Here is a 13,466-nt window from a genome sequence, read left to right as displayed (position 1 = left end):
AATTAAAAATGAATAAAGGCAACTGAATTTATATATATTTATATTAAATTTTTAACAATACAAAGATCTCATCGTTTCGGATTATAAAACTACATTTTGTATGACCAACAGAAAAAGTTTTGCATAATAATTGCAACATTAATATACTTTTAATATTAACAATGCGTATAAATTATTTCATATAAATCGAAATAAAAATATTAATTTGAATTTAAATACCTTTTATTTCGGGTGTATCCATTGCAAAAATGTAGCTGAAGTTTACTTCTTTTCAAGATAATTTAATATTTAAAATGTGTAGTTTAACGATAAATCACTAAAGTTAAGCAAAATATATGATGATGTAAATCGTTATTTGATTGAAACTTATTGTGTCATCAAATCCTGTTATTTTAATAAATAAACTGGCAAGAACTGTCAGCAAATATTCATATTTTAACTCCGCGCACTAATTATTTCATACTATTACTTAATTTTTTATAATGTATAATTTAATATGTATTTTGTAATTTAATATGTAATGTATAATTTTAAAACTGATTCAGTCATTTCATAATAGAAACTTAAAATAGAAATTTTCAATAAATTTGGATTTCTGTATAATTATAATCGCGATGACAAACTCGAAATGATCAAATGGCCGACCGATTAAGGCGTTAGCTTGTCGCTCTGGAGATCCAGAAACGGATCCGGACGGGTCGAAAAATCGTAGGAACTTTTCGGGAATGATCCATCGTGTTTTCATTTTGTTTCTTTCTGCCCTGTAGATCTTTTTAATAATACACATCGTGGGTTCAGCCAGGTCTTTAATGACGACGATTGGGTAATGAAGGGCAGGGCAGACCTCCCATGAAAAATTCCTGAGGGAGATTTAGTCCTGGGTTCTCCTGAAAGATAGGCTTAATCGTCTCGCCCATCTGATAAATCCTGATAAATTAGGTCTTTTTTTTTAAACTTATTCCATCTTGTGGGCACTAAGAAGGCTTCTTATAGCAAGCCCATTATGGGTTCGGCAGGCTCATCCGGGCGTCCGGATGGCGAGGGAACGGGGCCCGACATATCCGGACACACCACTCCCTCGCGGCGACGCGAGGCACAATGTACTTGACTGTCCTCTAACTGAGGATTTCCGCCGAGAGGCTGACCAAGTCAACTGATCTAAGCCTTCTGAACAAGTAGTTCGAACGCTAGCAGCTAGTAAAGGAAACTTAAAGAAACTAAAGTAATTGATGGGAAAAGTAATAGGTCTCTTCGACCTATAAGCTCAGTGGACCCCGCTGACCGTTATTGTGAGCTGGTCTCACATTGATAGAGAATTCTATGTGCAGTACAGGCTGCACCTCTGCATCAAAACATATGTCCATCTAAGAGGGTTGGACTTGAGAGCGAGGAAGGCAGGGAAGGCAAGTGGTTCCCTCTTGGGTCACACCGGAACCTGAGCCAGAGCCCGAGCATTTATCTCATGTTCAACTTAAGAGTCCAGGACACCTGGTAGCTGCTGGGTATCAGACCAACCCTATAATTAAGACATAGTCTCTGTGAAGCCAGGACATCACCCCCTCGACAGAGGGCTGTCGAGTTAAAGCTAATAAATCGGTGACTTATTTCGTAAACAGGACCCGTGTGACCAGGGAACGGGATGCGAGACGATTTAATTGTCGCATTCCAAACCTAATTGACAGATTAGTACATCGTGAGAAAGAGGAAGGGATCGTCCGCCTGGGTAACTTTGGATGGTCACCTTACATACAGTTCAAAGCGGGACCTGCTGACACTCCTGTGGAGGCGGCGGCGGCTGGGATAGCTGCATCTTCTCCGGGACAGAAAAATGCACATTAGAATAAAATTTACGGGGCCGTCATCCAGGGAAGGGCTTGACCCGACTCCGGAGGAGAACGGCGACCCCGCGTCCCAGGCAACAGGGTCCCTGGCTAATAGACCGGGACTAATCCCGACCGGGACTAATAGAATTGCAAGGGACCCCCGTTCGGACCAACCAAAACCTCGGAATTTCGGGTAAAAATGATATAAAAGCCCGAAGTCCCAAGGACACGAGGAGGTTGAAGTGAGAGATCGGGAACTAGTTAGGCCGTCATAGCGACTCAAACCAGGACTACGGTCAAGACCCGAAACCTTGCATAAGTGCAAAAGAGTGAGGGACTTAACTTCCCCCACATATGCTTCTGTACCAAGACTGGTGTCTATTTCTCGGTGTGGATCGTTGCTCTCCCTGCCTCCAGCAACAACTGGGATTGAAGACGAACTTTCTTCGGTCCTTCAGCCAGCTTATCCTCCAAAACGTACTTCCATCGGTTGGCGAGACTCGTTTTTCCTCTGGTCGGCAAATTGCCATCACTGTAAGCATGTTTTTCAAATAAACGCGTGAATTTGTAAATACGGTCTCTGTGTGACTCATCTTTGCGTCCAGCAAACCACTATCCCCATACGTAAAAAGGCTTTCTCGCGTCATCTTGACAACTCGCGCGAAAAGCGAAGGTCATAACCTTTCACCTAAGGTCGATCCTAGGCGATCCTGGTATTGGGCATAATAACCTACACCTCTTTGTTCTCTGTAGTGCCACTTAGCAGAGCAGAGGCAAATTACTTAGAGTTCGTTGTTATATAAAAACCACCCGAAAAATTCCTGGGGATCTTTCGACCCGCACGGCTTCGATCCCGGGTCCTCCACAGCAGTAGGCTGCTACCTTGACCGCTCGGCCATCCGGCCATTAATAAATTAAGCTAATAACATTTAGATCCATTTATTAACGTTCTAATACATTAATTATTCCTTTGTTAATATTGATTAACATATAATTTTAATTATTATTATGAAATGGAATTCATACATAAATTCAAAGACCACAGGCTAAGATAATGATATTAATTGTTGTTAATACTATTTTGCAAAAACTAAATTTTTTTTCATTTCATCACATGAATACAAGCAATTATTTTTACATATTACCATATCACATTATGCACAAATAAGCAATTTTTTTTTCTTTTCTTCGAAAAAGTAATTTAAAAAAATAATCGTGAATGATATTTAAAAAGTTAATTTGTATAAATCGTGATATTTATTTAATAAAAATAAATCAAAATTTAGAAATATTTTTCCAAGTAATTGTTTACATTAACATTTTTTTAAAAATTGAAACCAAGTAAAAATTTCAAGGATTTTAAAATTTTCAAAAACAATTATTATATAAATATACACGAGTATCGAAAATAATAATTTTATGATTTCAAAATTACAGAAACATTTACTATTGTATAAGAAATTTTATTATGATTTAAAATTTAGTTATTGATAAATGTTTATTCACTTTTATTACTAGGATAGGGACCTCGCACAAATTTGTTATATCGCGATAGAATTGAAGCGAATCTGAAAATAAGAAATTCTTGGACCTGACGGTCGCGGACAGGTGAACCTTACACTTATCGCCACGGAGAGGCGGTCTTTCCAGTTGCAGACATGAAGAGATGATCCAAGAATAAAGCATTCGGTATCGATTGCTTTGTTTGTTTTTCGCGCCTATTTTCCGTTAGGTGTGCGCAATGCTATTCTTTCATGTACAGTATATTCCCTATAAATTTCGTTAGGCACAGTTAATCAACGCGATTAACTGTGCCTAACGAAATTTATTGACATTGTCGTTTTGATTGCACTGTATCTCAAAAACGAAGTCATAGACTTCCATTTTATGTGGTTTGTGGAAAACGGCAAAGTTTTATCAAAATCGACCGATCCAATTTAAAAAAAAAAAAAAAAACAACAAATCTGTAAGCCACATAGAATGGCTCCGCCTCTATTAAAGGCACTCGTGAAAATATTTTCAAACAACAAAAATTAATAGCCCATGAATGGCTGAGTGGATAAAACCACTGAACACTGTTATTTGGTCGTGGTTCGCACGTGACCAACGGATTAGCCGTGTGGAATTTTCCGGGCTTTCTTATCAATTTTTGTAATTTCTATTCTATTCAATGCTTGATTAAAGAAATTGCTGGCCTAAAACAATTGTCTAGTTTATCTACATTTTAATGCGATCTTATATTAATGTAAACTACCATAAATGTTTAATCTTGTATGACGTAAACAATACAGTTTACAATACATGTTCCTTCAGTTAACTGCCAAACTAACTAAAGAAATTGTTGTCGTGTAATTTTATTACTCACTTGTTAGAAGAAAATTTTTCCCCATAAAATATGTAAAATATTAAAATCTGAATTATACATTTTATGAATATTAATTATAGATTTAGAAGGAAGATGGTCGAGGCTGTAAATACACCAACCTGCAAAAGATTGATGCCTTTACATGTTCTGCGGAATCCGAGTCACTTCAGGAATTTTCATGACAAGAAAGGCATAAATAAATTCAGTGAGCAAATAATATTTTCAAGCTAAATAATAAATGTATAATTTAGAACGATACGAATTAAAAAATATCTACATTCATGTGAAAACGGATATAAAATATGATACAGTAAATGCAATGCGAGATATGTAATAATACGTGTTTAGTAATGTATTACAGAAAAATAACTTCTAAATAGCTATAAATAATATAATATAAAATTGTAATGACGTTTTTATCAATAATGAGTCAACATAAAATATTAACAATTTAAAATAAATATAGATAAATATTTATTTAATAAAAATGTATAAAATTACAATAATAATGATGAATTAAAAGTTAATAATTATAAGTAAACTAGCAGGTAGGCCCGGCGTTGCTCGGGGAAAAGTAACGATAGCGAAGATCTTAATCTTAATCTTCGCTATCGTTATTACGTTATAGTCAACCTTACCCGTTTTCACAGAATGCAAGAATTGGGTCCCTCTGTTTCCGGACTAATTAGAGAATTTTTTAGATGGGTCTAAAAATACGTTCGATTTCCCGCAAAAACGAAAAAAACTGCATCTGCGTCTTGCACGTCGCTTTCTCTTAACAATTCCATTGTTGACATTTCCATTGTTACTTGACACTTCCATTGTTGATGGAAGTGTTAATTCTGTCCCTCTCCCCGTGGGGAGGAATTTCGAAAAATCCCTTCTTAGTGTGCGTTCTCGTGATGTACCCTAACTGTGTACCAAATTTCAACTTTCAACTCCTAACCGTTTGGGCTCTGCGCTGATTATTATTATGTTGGGTTAAGTGAGATATACTCGGTTAACACCGGTGGCTGTGTACTATGCCGGACCAAAGTCAAGGCATAGTAACCAAAACAGAAATTAAAGAAGTGTATCAGTGTGTGTGTCTGTATTCAGGAATTTTCTCACAATATGACATGTATTTAATATAGTGGCCTTCTGTAGTATGATGTATGTGTTTCTATTCAATTGTAACATGCCCAGGCTTTTGTGTAGTGTGTGTGGTATGACACCTGTAGAGGAGAGAACAACAGGTACAATAAGCACCCTATCCATCCTCCACAGATGCCTTATTTCCTGGGCGAGTTCTGTGTACTTGCTAATTTTTTCAGTGCATGCGTTTTGTATATTGTGAGTGTTTGGAATGGATATGTCTATAATGTATGTGATTTTATTGTGTTTGTCAATGAGTGTGATGTCTGGTCTGTTGTGGTAAATTGTTTTATCTGTGATTATGGCTCTGTCGTAGTACATTTTGTGCGTGTTGTTTTCCAATACTGTCTGTGGAATGTATTTGTAGTATGGTTCGTGGATGTCTACTAATTTGTGTTTCTTTGCAAGCTCTTGGTGTATTATATTTGCTACTTGATTATGTCTGTGTAAATAATCTGTCTGTGCCAAGAGCTTGCAACCAGAGGTGATGTGTTGTATAGTTTCTGGCATGATGTGACATTTTCTGCATGTGTCATTTGTGAGTGTTGCATCTTTGAGTATGTGTTTTCTGTAGTTTTTAGTATTTATGACCTGATCCTGTATGGCGATCATGAATCCTTCCGTCTCCCCAAAGAGGCATCCCCGAGCTAACCAGCTGTTTGACGCAGTTTTGTCAACAAAATCCTGGGCCAGGTCGTAAGGATGCCTGCCATGGAGTGCCTTTCGAGCCCACGATTGCTTAATGGTGTCTATGCCTTTTATATGTTGTGTTGTGTCCATATGATGTGAGTGTAAGTTTAATGGTGTGTTATTTGAATCTGCTAGAGTTACTGCTTTATGTAATTGTGATGTTTCTTGTTTCTTGTAGAAAAACTCTCGCAGTGACTGTATTTGTTTGTAGTGAAGGTTAACTATGTCAATCAGGCCACGTCCGCCATCTTTACGTGGAAGGGTTAGTCTTTCTGTGGCGGATTTAGGATGATGTTGTTTATGCTTAGTAAGTGTAGTTCTTGTTTTCCTTTGGAGTTGCTCGAGATCTGTGTGAGTCCAATGTATAACTCCAAAAGAATATGTAAGTACTGGAATGACATATGTGTTTATTGCTTTGACTGTGTGTTTTGCATTTAACTGTGTTCTGAGAATAGCATTTAATCTACTTTGGTATTCTTTAATTAATCTTTGCTTTATTTGTGTATGTTCTGTTAGTTTGGCCTGTTGGAATCCTAAATACTTGTAGAACTCACCCTCTTCCATGGATTCAATAACGTCTCCATTTCCAAGCGCAAAATCTTCTTTCTTCAGGATTCCTTTTTCTATGTGAAGTGTTTTGCATTTATCTAGGCCAAATTCCATTTGTATGTCCTTGGTGTATGAATGTGTGATTTGTAGGAGTTGATGAAGTTGTTTTTGTGTGGATGCATAAAGTTTTATGTCATCCATGTACATGAGATGTGACAGTGTAAACTGTGTTGTTTTTTCGTGTCTGATATTGTAACCATATTGTGTGTTGTTTAACATGTTGGATAATGGGTTCAGGGCTAAGCAGAACCAGAGAGGACTCAAGGAATCTCCTTGAAAAATTCCTCGCCTAATAAAAATTTGGTTTGTTTGTATGGAAGTGTTATGAACCCTGAGATGTAGTGTTGTTCTCCAGTGCTGCATAGTGTTTTGAAAGAATGCAATGAGCGATGGATGTATTTTGTACATGTGTAGAATATGTAGCAGCCAACTGTGTGGAACACTGTCGAATGCTTTTCTGTAGTCTATATATGCCATGTGTATGTTTCTGTGTTGTTTGTGTGCTTGCCGTAGAATGACTGAATCTATGAGTAACTGTTCTTTGCATCCCCTGTGATTTCTACGGCAACCTTTTTGTTGTTCCGTTAGAATGTCGTGTTCTTCAATATGTTTGTATATTTTGTTTGCGATACAGGATGTCAATAATTTGTACAGTGTTGGAAGACATGTAATTGGTCTGTATTGTGTGGGGTCTGTGGTATTGTTGTTTTTAGGTTTCATGTAGGTGATGCCCTGAGTAAGAAAATTTGGCATGTCTTGTGGATTGATGATGATGTGTGTTAGGTGTTTAGCTAGTTCCTGGTGCAGTGATGTAAACTTTTTGTACCAGAAATTGTGAATGTTGTCTACACCAGGTGTCTTCCAGTTGTGTGTTCTGTTAACAGTGTATTGGAAATCATGTATGTTTATTTCAGCACAGGGCATAGTTGGTATGTTGTGCAAGTTTCTGTTCTCCTCCTCGATCCAGCCTGCATCAGCATTATGCGTGACAGCACTGGACCAAAGAGAAGACCAATATGTTGTGAGTTCTTCTTCTGTTGGTGTGCCACTGTGCTGTGTATCAGTGTTTGCTTTGTTATTAATTTGTCTGTAAAAGAGTTTTTCATTGTTTGTAAATAATTTATTTTGTTGTTTTCGTAGTGTACATGTTTTGTATCGTTTGAGTCTACGTGCTTTGGCAGCAAGTTTTTGTTTTAGTGTATCAATGTATTCTGTGATGCGTGTGTTGTGATGTTCATGTTTTGTGTGTGTTTTTATTTTCTTGAAAATGTTTTTGAGCTGTTTCCTTAATTTGGGTGTTATGTTGTTTTTAGTGTATTGTGTCAGCCTGCCTAATTGCTGTCTAATGTCATTTATTTGTGTTTCTATTCTTCTCTGCCAGGCAGGCTTGTGATAACATTGTGTTTTCTGTGTATTTGTCTGTGAATGTACTTTCAGTCCATGGTGTGTCACTACTGCGACTGCCCCAGCATAAACTAATGTATGAATGTCTGCGAGTGTAGAAATTGAATGAATGTAGTGTGGTAGTAAGTGAGTGTTTACATAATTTAGTGTTTTTCCTACTTCCTTTGACGTGTTGATTTTTGGTATTCGTGGTCGTTGTGTGGGATCTGTGCCTGTATATTTAGTGAGTGTTTCCTGAAATATATGTGAGAGCGTATTAACTAAATCCATGTCTATGTTATCAGTGATGGATGAGGAAGTGTCTATAGTATCATTAGTGGTAATTGTTGTATGTGTGTTATTATCAATGCTTGTTGCTGGATTATCCTGACAGGTTACATGATCTTCATTAATGTTAAATGTTTCTGTCTCTTGATGTATTTGATCAGCAACCTGTTGTTTGATAAGTTCAAGTGTTGTTTGTGGAATAAGGTTGTTGTGTATAATTGTTCTTTTTTGATCAACAACCCTTTGTTCGGTGACAGTGAGGTGAGGATACTGTTGTGTGAATCTATGGTGTAGTTGTTGTCTGTATGCTGTCATGTTTGTTTCGAGTTTTGTGATGGTGTAATAAGTACGGATGGTAAACTCGTTCATTTCCGTTGTCCATTTCATCCGTTGGCGTGGTTTTCCAGCCTTTGTGGTCTGTGGATGCATTGCCACAGAAACACCAAGGCTAGGTTGGTTCCTCACATCTGTTGAGGGCATTGCAGTAGCCATGCTTGGGCCGGTGCTGCTTTCGCCACCGGTAACCAAGGGAGACTGTGGCCTATTTTTCGAACGTGAGCCTCTGCCTAACCCACGAACGCGGACCTTGTTAACCCGGGCGACGTCCGAGCCGGTATCACATTTAGATCTGGTTACTACCATGATACATATCTCCACAGAATGTGGGTGTGTGGTCACTCTTAGCTTCATTTCTCCCCATAGACCTTACTGGCATGGGTGTCCCTACCAGGAGCTTGTGCTCCAGCCTGCATTGCCCTATGGATCAGTAAAATTACTGGGCTCTCCCACCACGACCAGGTGGTGACCACGGGAGAGCTATTATTATTATTATTATTATTATTATTATTATCAACTCGTCTCGATTATATATATAGATTAATAACAATAAAAATTCTTAAAAATTAAGTAATTAAAAATCAATCCTAATTCGATCTCATATGACATCATTTCACGAATCGATTCCTCAAGACTGTAAGTTAGCGCTGTGCGATGCATTTCTTCGATTTAATTGCAGCATCAAGGCGTCGAAAATAAATTGATGTTTGTTAGTTGTCAGTTAGGCAGATTTTCATGTCGAATTGGACTAGTTTTGGAGAAAGGATGCGAACTACTTTTAAAGATGTGTCTTTAGAGTAAAGATGCACGTGAAATTACCTTGGGAAGAGACAGAACGGAACCGAAATTAGTACGTTTATAAGAAGGAGGAACGGAATTCACAGAAACGCAAATGTTTGATTGTAGTGCTGTTATGTCTTTGCCCGCACCTCTGACCTTTGTCTTTGTCGTGTTTCTTTGTCTTCGGGCAGTCGTGCGTTAGCTGTTGTAACACTTAGACCTGAAGGCACAAACGTTACGTTGTATTACCGCGCCGTTACGTTCTATTCTAATAAAGTTATTTGTATACGTTAACAGTAATCGTTTATTTTACGGACATAACAAGTACAGTTCGTTCAATATGATTTGGCACTTATCTAAACCACAAGACAAAACCACTTTTCAATCATTTGTGGAAGAATGAGATGAACTTGACAAATAAGCGACATATCTTCCCTACACGTCTTCGAGGAAAAAGCCATTAGGAAATACCCCTTTTAACATTATCTGAACTATATAACATTTTGTTGTTATAAGACTGTTTGTAAAACTACAGTATACTTCAGAAATGATTAGGTGCGACTTTTTAAATAAAATATAACATTTTATTTGTATTTTAGTTTTAAAACTTAGAGAAGTTTCTAATTAAAAATAATAATAATAATGTGTGTGCCACCTTGCCGTGGTGGGGGGGCTTAACTGCTCCAAGGAGACTGAGTGCTGTGCTGGCGGTAGTTCACTATCAGTAGGTTCAACCAAGCCAGAGAGGTCTCAGCTGAGGAGTGGAACTAAGTGCACCCAACCCATTATCACTATGGAGAAACGAATGAAAACCAAGTCTATACTGGCTCGGTCGTCGCCCAGGATAAAAAGGGCCGCGGCGGATGTTGCTGATTCTGGGCAGCCGTCGACAAGTGGGCTACAGAATCAGAATTCAAATGAACAATCACAGAAGCGGCAGAAATATACAATGTCAGAGAACCGTGCGGTTATGAAATGCTACTACGCATCAGATCCTCAAAAACGTGGTTACCAAAAGAGGATGCACCAACTGTGGAAACAAGAATACCCCGATTCACGAATAACTGAACTTCGATTAGCTGATCAAAGAAGATTCATCATCAGAAATAAAGTGTTCAGTGAACTTGAACTTGAAGAGATTCAGGGGCTCAGTGAGACTGATGGGCAGCAGTTCTCACAACTAACAGTGGCAGATGCTCCGGTGACACTTGGAGCAGCTGAGCAAACCGAACCGGAAGTAAATGTGAACCCTTTACAACAATTTGATGGACAAGCAGCTGATGCATTGGATGAACAACCAGGAACCTTAACAACAAGGCAACAAGAGCTTAAGGACAGAATCATGGCTCATGCTGCATTAAACGCAGTAAGAAAGCGCCTTCCACCTTTAAAAACAATACCTAGAAAATACCTGGCACCCATCATGAAGGACGTGAATACATCACTTTCTACTATCCAGATAACATCCATTGAGCAGACAAACCAGATTGCTTACAGTACTGCAGTGATAGTAACAGAAGAGCTGGGGCTCCTAAAACCAGTGCAGCCACCAAGAAAATCAAATGGAAAACCAAAATGGAAGGTCAGGCTGGAGTTGAAAATCAAAAATCTACGATCGGAAGCGAGTAATTTGAAAAATATGAAAGAAAAGAAACTAAAGAATGATAAAATCAAGCAATACCTGGTTAGAAAGTATTGGCTGAATACCAGAAAAATTGAGGAAGCTCTGGAAATCGTAAAACAACAAATTATAGCAACAGCGAGAAAAATCGAAAGATACGAGGCCAGGATCATCCAGTACAGACAAAACCAACTATTTCAGTCAGACCAAAGACGGTTTTATCAGAGTCTGAGTAAAACAATAGACAGAGTAGCTGAACAACCTGAGAAAGCTGCAACAATTGAGTTTTGGAAAGAACTCTGGGAAAATGAGAAGGACTATAATAAAAATGCTGGATGGATAAAGGAGTTTGAAGTAAAATTCTTAAAGAATAAAATGCAACAGATGGAAATAACAACTGAAATGATTAACAAACGAGTAAAAAAAGTTAAGAACTGGACTTCACCTGGCAATGATCAACTGCACGGATTTTGGCTTAAATACTTGACCTGTCTGCATGGAAAAATAGCTCAGCAATTCAACGAGATGTTGCAAAACGAAAATATTAGAGAATGGTTAACAATTGGTAGAACATACTTGATACAAAAAGATCCAGTAAAGGGAACAGCTCCTGGAAACTATAGGCCAATCACATGTCTACCCACTATGTTTAAATTACTGACTGGCATCATAGCTGATAGGATTCAAGATTATCTTGAAGAGAATGACATTTTGCCAGATGAACAGAAAGGCAACAAACGAAAAAGTAGGGGCACAAAAGATCAGCTTTTAATTGACAAAATGATTCTGGAAAACTGCAAAGGCCGAAAAACTAATCTACACATGACGTGGATTGACTACAAAAAAGCTTTTGACTCACTCCCACATAGCTGGATAATCAAGTGCCTAGACACTATTGGGGTTTGCAAAAAGGTTGTTAACTTCATTGAAAACATGATGCGGTACTGGAAGACTGAACTGTTTGTTGGAAATGAAAGCTATGGATTGGTCAACATCAAACGAGGGATTTTTCAGGGAGACTCCTTGTCACCACTGCTTTTCATCATTGCCATGATTCCTCTGTCAGCAATCTTAAAACAAACAAACCTTGGTTATCAAATATCAAAAAAATCTCACAGAATTTCACATCTGCTTTATATGGATGACCTGAAGCTCTACGGAAAAAGTGAAGCTGAAATCTGCTCTTTGACTAACATTGTCCGAATCTTCAGCACTGATATCAGGATGGAGTTTGGACTGGACAAGTGCGCAACTGTGGCACTGAGGAGGGGCAAAATCACTGAAAGTGAGGGTATAAATATGCCAAATGGTCAATCCATAAAGTGCCATCAGCCAGAAGCCTATAAATACCTGGGCATACTGCAGCTGGACAGCATCAGACACGGGCAGGTGAAAACTGTGGTTGGCAGAGAGTACACTCATAGGGTCAGAAAAATTCTTAAAAGCAAGCTCAATGGAGGTAATACCATCAAGGCCATAAATACCTGGGCTATACCTGTCATAAGATACACTGCGGGTATCATAAACTGGACACAAGCGGAATTGGACAATCTGGACAGAAAAACGAGAAAACTCATGACCATTTACTGTTCATTACATCCCCGCAGTGATGTAGACCGGATGTATTTGCCCAGAAAGTTGGGTGGTAGAGGACTTTTACAAGTAAAACAAACTGTTGAAGAAGAAAAATATGCACTGGCAGAATATGTCAAGGAAAGTAACGAACCTGCACTGATTGCTGTCAATAATAGAAAACTCCTTAAAGCACAGCAAACAAAGAATCAGTACAAGAAAACTGCATTACAAGCTAGAGCTGACAGCTGGCGTAACAAGGCGTTACATGGGCAGTTCCTGGACAAAATTGAAGGAAAAGTTGATAAAGAAAAGACCTGGTTATGGCTTATTAATGGAGCACTGAAGAAGGAGACAGAAGGCCTGATTTTGGCAGCCCAGGAACAAGCAATCAGAACAAATGCAATTAAGACCAAAATTGAAAAATCAGCTGATGACCCAACTTGCAGATTGTGTAAAGAAGCTGATGAAACTATTGATCATATCCTCAGCTGCTGTAAAAAAATTGCACAGACAGACTATAAACAGAGACACAATTATGTGGCCCAAATGATCCATTGGAATCTGTGCCACAACTACCATATACCTGTAGGAAAAAACTGGTGGGACCATAAACCCGAAAAAGTAGTTGAAAATGAATGTGCCAAAATACTTTGGGACTTCCGAATTCAGACTGATAAAGTTTTGGAACATAATACGCCAGACCTCACGATTGTGGAGAAGGAAAAAGTGTGGATCATCGATGTCGCCATACCGGGTGACAGCCGAATTGATGAAAAACAACAGGAAAAACTTAACCGATATCACGACCTTAAAATTGAACTGCAACGACTCTGGCACAAACCAGTACAGGTGGTCCCAGTGA

General features: G+C 38.3%; 1 protein-coding gene across 2 annotated transcripts in view; it reads right to left on the bottom strand.

Moving 5' to 3' along the window:
• The window catches only part of LOC136979164 (sulfate transporter-like), an 83,905-nt gene extending 83,570 nt beyond the window's left edge, over nucleotides 1-335 (bottom strand). For both annotated transcript variants that reach the window (XM_067275093.1, XM_067275100.1), the window contains exon 1: nucleotides 220-335. In XM_067275093.1, the coding sequence (XP_067131194.1) occupies nucleotides 220-241 (22 nt within the window). In that variant the 5' untranslated portion in view covers nucleotides 242-335. The remainder of the gene's footprint in view (nucleotides 1-219) is intronic.
• Nucleotides 336-13,466: the final 13,131 nt, after the last annotated feature.

This window comes from Centruroides vittatus, unplaced genomic scaffold (assembly GCF_030686945.1).
Source record: "Centruroides vittatus isolate TY-2023 unplaced genomic scaffold, ASM3068694v2 contig_1154, whole genome shotgun sequence".
In the NCBI taxonomy this organism is placed as follows: Eukaryota; Metazoa; Arthropoda; class Arachnida; order Scorpiones; family Buthidae; genus Centruroides; species Centruroides vittatus.
This window is presented reverse-complemented; position numbering and strand designations above follow the sequence as displayed.